The sequence below is a fragment of the Mangifera indica genome, chromosome 17 (assembly GCF_011075055.1).
Source record: "Mangifera indica cultivar Alphonso chromosome 17, CATAS_Mindica_2.1, whole genome shotgun sequence".
Classification (NCBI taxonomy): Eukaryota; Viridiplantae; Streptophyta; class Magnoliopsida; order Sapindales; family Anacardiaceae; genus Mangifera; species Mangifera indica.
The window spans coordinates 11,206,965-11,215,734 of record NC_058153.1 but is presented as its reverse complement, the minus strand read 5'-3'; the positions used below and the strand labels follow the sequence as shown (position 1 = coordinate 11,215,734).

At 35.6% G+C, this 8,770-nt stretch overlaps 2 protein-coding genes across 2 annotated transcripts; one reads left to right on the top strand and one right to left on the bottom strand.

Annotated features, from left to right (window-relative positions):
* Positions 1–2,152: 2,152 nt before the first annotated feature.
* On the top strand, positions 2,153–4,325 carry LOC123200241 (putative disease resistance protein At3g14460). The gene is made up of 3 exons (XM_044615391.1): positions 2,153–2,621; positions 2,706–4,139; positions 4,258–4,325. Exons 1-3 carry the CDS (start codon positions 2,153–2,155, stop codon positions 4,323–4,325), a joined length of 1,971 nt encoding a protein of 656 aa, XP_044471326.1.
* A 1,796-nt stretch (positions 4,326–6,121) lies between these two features.
* Positions 6,122–7,927, bottom strand: LOC123201146 (gamma-glutamyl peptidase 5-like). Its single transcript, XM_044616610.1, has 3 exons — positions 7,522–7,927; positions 6,562–6,888; positions 6,122–6,489 (listed from the first exon to the last, which is right to left on the bottom strand). The coding sequence occupies exons 1-3, from the start codon at positions 7,843–7,845 to the stop codon at positions 6,388–6,390; spliced, it is 753 nt and encodes a 250-aa protein (XP_044472545.1). The 5' UTR covers positions 7,846–7,927; the 3' UTR covers positions 6,122–6,387.
* Between the last annotated feature and the right edge of the window lie 843 nt (positions 7,928–8,770).

Sequence of the window (8,770 nt, the reverse complement as noted above, 5' to 3'; positions counted from 1 at the left end):
AATACTTGCTGCCATTTAAGGAATTTTCTGACATAGGGCCACACACATCAGTGTGCACTAACTGCAACTTCTCCTTGGCCCTCCATGCTTCACTCTTTGGAAAAGCAAGCCTTGTTTGCTTTCCCAATTGACAAGCTTCACAAATTTTCCTCATCATTGCCACCTTTGGCATTCCAACAGCAAGTTCTTTCTCAGTCATCAATTTGAGTCCATGTTCATGAAAATGGCCTAATCTTTTATGCCATTTAATCGATTCATCACCACTACTAACAAGTGCTTGAGCATTCACATCATTTAGCTCTAAACAAAAACTTCTATGCATCATATCTACCATCATTACTTCTACTCCTTTTGAGTCATACACATGGCATTTTTTATTGTCAAATTTTAGAGAATAATTATTTTCTAACATTTGACCAATACTCAGAAGATTAAGAGCAATACCAGGAACAAGTAACACATCATTGATCAATCTTGTACCTGAAATTGTTTTGACAGCCACTGTGCCCACTCCTTGCACTTGCAATAGCTCTCCATTTCCAATTTTGACATTGGAAATTTTGCTCTTTCTAAGGTTGATAAAAAGGCTTTTATCAAAGGTCATATGATTAGTGCATCCGCTGTCTAGTAGCCAATTTCGAGAATGAAATTGAGCATTATGGCAGTCCACAGTAAACAACTGCTCTTCAGAATGCTCCTCCTTCTCTTGCAAATTTTCAGCAACTTGAGCTTGCTGCTGAGTTGTTTTTCCTTTGTTCTTGCACACCTTTTCCATATGACCAAACTCCTTACATCCTCTACACTGAATCTCAGGCCTATACCAGCAATATTTTTCTGTATGGCTAGTTTTTTTGCAGTGCAGACAAGGTGGGAACCTGCCTTTCTTTCCTCTTTGCCTCTTATCATATCCATCCTTCTTCTCCTTTCCTTTCTTGTTAACATACTGCTTGTTTGAACTGAAACCAGCTTGTGTTTTTGATGATTGGGCTGCTGTAAATGCTCCTTCAGAGATTGTAACATTATCTCTAAAGGCTTGTCTCAATTCCACAGCTTGCAATGAATTGGACAATTCTGAAATGGTCATAGTGCTCATATCCTTTGAATCTTCCAAGGAGGAAATCTTTGCTTCAAATTTTTCTGGTAAACTTACTAACACTTGCTCCACAACCTTACTTTCAGAAGTGATTTCTCCAAGAAGAGTGAGCTGGTTCACTATCTTCATCAATCTATCAATGAAACTTTTGACTGATTCTCCATCTTTCATTCTAAGTAAAGCAAACTCTCTCTTTAAGTTGAAAATCTGCATTTGCTTTGATTTTTCACTGCCATGGAACTCTAGTTTTAACTTATCCCATGCCTCCTTTGCTGTTTCACAAGCCATGATTTTTGCAAACATAATTTCTGAAATAGCAGAATGGATACAAGACAAAGCTTTGTACCTCTTTGCTGTCTCCTCAGAGTGATGTTTAATCTGGTTCAGTGTTGGATTCTCAGGCAGTGGATTTGGCTGCTTATCCACTTCAACTACATCCCACAAATCGAAAGCTCTCAAATAGGCTTTCATTTTTACTGCCCAGGCTGCATAGTTTTCACCAGAAAAAACTGGTGCAGTCACTCCTGTAAAGTTGCTGGAAGCCATGGTTACTGCTGAGTTCCTTCTTTCTAACACTTCTACAAATCTTCCTTGACACAGGCCTTTACAAAGACAGAAGGCTCTGATACCAATTGTTGGTTTTTAATGGAGATTTGTATGCAAAGAAAGCATGAAAAAACGCAAAAAACAGAGGAGAAAAGAAGAAAAATCAGAGCTGGAACGGAGGAAGTCTTTTTGGCTGTGAAAAGTCACTACTATTTTCATTACTTTAATAATACATTTATATACATCCTATCTTACTAAATACAAGTACACAGCAGCTCAAATTAAGCTAAACCATCCAATTTCTTACAAAGCAAACCAAAAACTTACCTGCTCTAACAACTCCAAGCTGCATTGGTTACATTCCAACTAAATTCAAACTAAAACAATTCAAAATGGATAAGAAAGTTTGTCAACATATTCAATATATCAAAAATAAATTTCAGCAGCACTGCATAATTTACTTAGCTTCATTACGGAGAACTACCTTTTCTAAAGCACCTTGTTATTAAAGGAATGGCTAGAATACGAAGTGTCGGGAAGGGGTTTTATGGCTACTCGGAGGTGTCATTTCCATCGTTGGAAACTCTTTCTTTCCAGGATATGGAAAGATGGGAAGGCTGGATTCCACATGAAAATGAAGAAGCTAAAGGTTTTCCTCACCTTAGAGAACTTTCTATTAGAAGATGCTCTAAGCTGGTAGGATTATTGCCAAAACATCTTCCTTCTTTGGAAAAGCTTGTCATTAGAAGCTGTGAGCAGTTGCTCGTATCAATTGAAAATCTTCCAAGACTCTGCAGATTAGAAATTGATAAATGTGAACAGATGGCGTGGGCAAATACAATCCACCTCAGCTCACTGAAATCAGTGGTTCTTTCTGATATCTCAACTCATATTTGCCCAACAGAAAGATTTACACATGGGTTATCAAAAGTAGAAGAAATGAAGATTGTTGGTTCTAAAAAGCTGACATCTTTGTGGCGAAGTACAACTGAATTGCTTCAAGATAATAGCTCCCTTTGTCGATTGGTTATTTAGCAATGTCCCCAACTTCTGTGCGTGGTGGCAGGGGAACAACAACAACAACAACAGCAGCTTGGGATGCCTTGCAGACTTGAGTATCTGGAATTGAATGAATGCATGCGCTTTGAAAAGCTACCAAAAGCATTGTGCAGCCTTAGTTTTCTTAAGGAAATATACATCCAAGACTGCCCAAAACTCGTTTCTTTTCCAGAGATTAGCATGCCCCCCCAGCTAAGAATCATCGGAATTGCAAAATGCAATGCACTGAAATCGTTACCTGAGGCTTGGATGAACAGCAACAATGCATATCTTGCAAGCTTGTCCATTAAAGAATGCGATTCTTTGACATATATAGCCAAATTTAGGCTTCCGTTGAATCTGAAATGGCTATCTATCAGCTGCTGCAATAGTTTATGCACTTTGATCGATGAGGAGGAGACTACTGACAGTGAAACCAACAGCAACAGCTCTCTTCTAGAGTACTTGGCAATGGAATATTGTCCATCTCTCACATCCTTGTGGTCAAAAAGTGAGTTACCTGATACACTTGAACACATTGAGCTTTCCAGGTGCTCAAATCTTGCTTCCTTGTCATCAAGAGGCAATCTACCCATGGCACTTAAAGACTTGATGGTTTACGACTGTTCCAAGCTAGAATCAATTGCAGAAAGATTGCTGAATCTCACATCTCTTGAACGTATCAGGATTTCTTGTTGTGATAATCTTGCATGTTTACCTCAGGATCTTCACAAGCTCCGCCATCTTCAAGAGATGACTATATCTCGTTGTTCAAATCTTGTTTCCTTTCCGGAAGGAGACTTGCCTTCCGGGAACCTGAAATTGCTCCGCATATACAGCTGTGAGAAACTGAAGGCCCTACCCAACCGCATACACAATCTCACTGCACTTAAAAATTTATCAATAACAGATTGTCCAAGCATGGCCTTGTTCCCTGTCCATGGCTTTCCGATCAGCCTTGCATCACTTGAAATCGATGATTTGGACATCTTTAAACCACTGTTCGATTGGGGCCTCTACAGACTCACTTCTCTTAGAGATCTCAGGATTGGTAAGGGATGCCCAGAAGTGGTGTCATTTCCACAAGAAGAGATTGGAATGATGCTTCCGACATCTCTAACCCATTTGAAAATTGAAAATTTCCCGAATCTGGAACGCCTGTCATCTGATATTCAGAATCTGACTTGCCTGGAAGAACTCTCCCTTTCTGCATGTCCTAACCTCAGATTTCTTCCTGAGGATGGCCTGCCTTCCTCTCTTCTGAAACTAAATATCAATAAATGTCCATTGCTCAAACAAATGTGCGAAAAGCATAGAGGACAGAATTATTGGCCAATGATAGCACGCATACCTTACGTTTGCATTGATCTGAATTTCATACCGGCATACGGACCCCCACAGTCAATATTGATCTCCCACAACCTGTTCCCGAGGAGACAACATCTAGGCCCTTTTCAAATCCGTCTGTAGAAAAAAAGTATGTTCGTCTTTCTAAGCACTTTCACCGTTGATTGATTTAAAGTGAAAATCGAACAATGGTTAACTTGATTCTCTGTTGCGTGTTTTTGTTGTTATTTCAGAGGCCCTTGCACAGAATCTTATTTTGGAGGAACAAGAACAGGCTATTCCCTGTTGCAGTTCCTATTGATGCACAAGTTTCCATCTGTTTGATGTTTCTCTACTGCTTAATGATTGGCACTGAGTAGTGTTTTTCAAAAAGGTTTTCAGTGTGCCTTTTTTTGTTTATCATTCAAGCCAAGCTTCTCCAAAAGAACACTTTTCTTATAAAAAAAATTATATTTTTTTCCTCTCAAAATATGTTTTTCGGATACAGAAGATCCAGCTTTTCATATTCATAACTTGTGAAACCAAAATTATCATTCTTGGATGTAGGCAGCTTGGCTGAACCACGAATGTTGTTGTGTCTAAGATTGCTCTTTGGTTTTATCATTCTGTTCGGAAAACTTTTATTTGAGAAAGATAATGACATAATGAAATAATATTGATTCCGTTCGACATAATCTTATTATAAGCGAAATAGCAAAATTTTGTGTTCTTTTTCTTCACTATTTATATTTATCTAAGAACAATTGTTTGCTATTGATTTTACACACTTCCCAATTCTTTCTACAAGTGAACAATTTAAGAATAAAAACATTCCTTATGCGAGTGATGCCAAATAGATTCTCAGACCTTATCCAGTAGACATTCACATGTTAATGAATAAGAAATTAGAAGACGACATCGAAACCAAGTATGATTTTGACATTTCAAAAGCTATTGATTGAGAACATCCTAAGTGTAGCATCATACTAATGTTAAATAATTGAATTGCAAATTCATGTAGCCTGAATCTTGGCCAGGTTATTTCATAATTTCCAAATGAAGAACATTAATGGGTGTTGTGTGGCCAGATTTTCCTTTATAAAATGCACTAGAATTGCATCGGAGAAATATGTAACCATTTCTTAGTCTATAGTGACTAGGTATATCATTTACATACAAATGGTTAAAAATGAAGATAGAAATCCTTCCATTCAGAAATAGTAGGAAGAACGGTTTTATAATTCCGACGATTTAAACAATTTACTCAAATTATAGCTCCTATTTTTATGGGATAAGCACAATCAACGTATGATTTTACATATATTTTAGATTCTCATATATTATTCCATCAAAATCTTTCTAGAATAGTCAATAAAATAACAAAGGGTGTAAGCTTTTGATGAATTAGTCGAATCACTTTAAAAACTTATTTTGGCCTTTATTATTGTTTGTGTATAATCATATCTATAATTTTATATATTTATGGTTAGGGGATTCTGTTGCAACAACAAAAAGTAAATATTCAGGGAAAAGATCATATCTTTGAATTCATAATCTTAAGGTTCCTCCATCAACTATCCATCCAAAATTGAGAAGAGGGTTCCGCTATTATTCTTACTGCAATATGTATCGGCTAATTGATAGTATCCGTACCAACACAGCTAAATATATATAGAACTTTTATATAAAATTTAAAGCAAATTAAAATTATCAAACGAGCAAAAATCTAATTAAAATTATTTTCAAATCTAATTCAAACCACAATTTGTTAATCTCAAGTTGATCTTGAGTTGACTTTATAGAATTTGAGTTAATAACTCAAACTAAATTTTATTTAGACTGAGTCCAGATTGAGTCTAACCATAATCACATGAGTATTACAAGCGGCTGCAGTCCAAAAAAGAAAAAGGTTCTTCTAGAGTATAAATCACTTCCAAGACAAGCACTTTTCTGAATCTTGTTCTTCCTAGATTTAGTAATTTGTAGGTTTATCTTTTTATCTTTCACTAGAAATTTCTCCCATAAGAGTGCAACAACTGTATATAATAGAATCCTATTTATCCCATTTTTATTTTATAAATTCCAAAAATTTTTTTAAAATATATACGAGAAATTTAATTGAAATTTTCTCTTGTAATAATTAGAGAATATTTATGTACTGTGTCTGTAAATATTAAAAGACATAAAACTTACAATTAGAGAGCTTAAACATAATTTTTTTTTTTTATAATTTTGGGGGAAAGCCCGAAAAACAAAATGAAAAAGATGCATCACGGGGGATGTAAGGCTCCCTAAAACTTACAGTTAGAGAGCTTGATCATAATTAATTACAATTAAAGACAAATTCATTATTAATCTGAAAAGAGAGGCCAAAATTATTCTCTCTATGTTCTTCCCTTGAGAAAATTCCTGCAAATTTTTTCCCAACACTTTCTATCTGGTTCGGCTATCTCCAATCCAAACTTGGCATTATCCGCAAAATCACTCTGAAATTATTAAAAGTAAAAGAGAATTAGATAAATAAATTAATCTTCTTAATTAGTTAATTAATTAATTACCTGAATGCAATTGTTATTTAGGAGGCGTTCAATGAGATTGTAAAGAATGTCTTTGGAGTATTCAGGATGGCCTTGAATGCCAAGAATGTGGTCTCCAATGGTGAACATTTCAACGCCTGTTTTATCCGAGAATGCTATCACTTGTGCTCCTGAAGGCACCTCCCAAACCTCATCTTGATGACACTCGATAATCGAAAGAAATTGTGGGATTTCATCTCCTATGAAGCTACAAGTCCTCAAATCCCTCACCATTCTCACTCTCCTCAGCCCAATGTCCCATCCTGTATAAGCTTTCCCTACTTTCCCTCCTAATGCCCTGGACAAAACCTGAAAAAAAAAAAAAATGAAATCCATTAGGATTACATTAAAGTTCCATAAATTATCATTAATCATGAATGTCTCATGAGAGACGAAATTTGTCATGTTATTGTGTCTTCTCTACCTCAAAAGTTAGATCAAAGGATGAGGCTCTCTAGAGATGAGCAAAGTTAGAGTAGGCAATGCCAAGGGGTAGCTTGAGTGTCAACAGTAGGGGGTGCTCAAGCAAGTTAGCATTGGTTGAAAACCCAATTGTTAATATATCAAGATCAAACTCTTGAATTATTTGATTCAGTGTGGTTGTAAAGTTGATTAAGAAACCCAAGGTTTTACCTTCTTAGATGGTTTGATTTGACCTTGGATGAGTGATCCAACTCAAGCAAGGGTTCCCCCTCAACCCAAAAAAAAAAAGTTAGAGCTGACATTAGATGGACCAAAAAACTCTGGTTGAAGGTATTATGGAAGGATACCACAAAGTGTTAGGCCTCTAAAAAGTGTTATTAACTAGCTCAAGGAGTGAGGTTTTCCTCTCATTTATATATCCACACCCATATCAATTCCCAAGTAATTCTGGATTCCTAACATGTTATGTAATAATTACTGAGAATTTTGAAATCAAAGTGAAGTTTTAAATTTGGTTACCTGGTGACCGAAGCAAATGCCAAGAACTTTTTTCTGCATGGAATCTAAAGTCTGGAGCAAGAAGCAAAGTTTGAGAATCCAATAGTCATTTCCGTAGGCATCATAAGGGCTACCACTGACGACAAATCCATCGTATTTTTTAAGCTTATTCATGTCAGGGAACTCTCCTTCAACAACTCTGAACAAATCCCATCTCTCTCCTTCTTCTCCAAAAGCTGCAACGAAGACATTGAAGTATCCACCGTACACTTTCTTCACATAGTCCGAGTCTCTTGCTGCCAGCAAAAGAGCATATCGTTTCTCCTCCATAACAATATTATTCATCTTCTTCACCAAGAAATAATAAAGAGAGATTTAGAGAAGAGATAGAATAAGAATAAAGCTGTGTTGGATTTTACATGGAAGGATGAAGAAGGAATAGCTGATTTATAGAGCCCAGGAAGGCTCCCTACAATGACAGATAAGTCAAATAATGGAAATTTCCGCGTGGAACCTAATCATCCAAAATAAATGAAAAATAAACCTGCCAATAAGGACAATGATGGAATTTTTTGTGCATGAAAAAGTGATTTTTTTCGTTTGAAAATTGTAGTATGACTTTGAAAGCAACTCGGCTTTCTCTTTTCCCAGTTAGGCAAATCAAATTCCCACGTTTGTTTTTATGCATGGAAGTGTTTAGTAATTTGAAACTATTAATTAATGGCTAGCTTGTATTCAAGTATTATTCAAATGTACATTGATAGAGAGAATCTTTGCTTTGCTACTCTTGTACATCAAATTCTTTCTTAGTCAAGCTCACAAAATGACACCAAAAAAAGTAACTAACCATGTAAATAACATATAACTATCAAACACGTTATTTATCCACAAAGCAACTCAAAACACATAAAAGTTATTCTAGTTAAAAACAGCAAAAATGACACTATAACACTTTTTATCATTATCTCTTACAAATACGAATAGTTATCATGACACCATTTTCTTCTATTTTAAAGGATAACATAATATGTAATTTACATATTAGATAATTAAATTTAATATACTAAAATCGAGTTATATGTCTAATGTAATTTATTTAATTAATTCTTCCTTGTGTAGAGGTAATTAAAGAAGCTTTGGTAGCATTTGCTGTTGCTCTGGATGGCATAACAATGATGTAAATTACCTAACAATAAGTCAAACAACTTTAAAAATGTTTTTACTTTAGCTACCATTCATATGGGACTTTATAAAAATTATAATCACATGT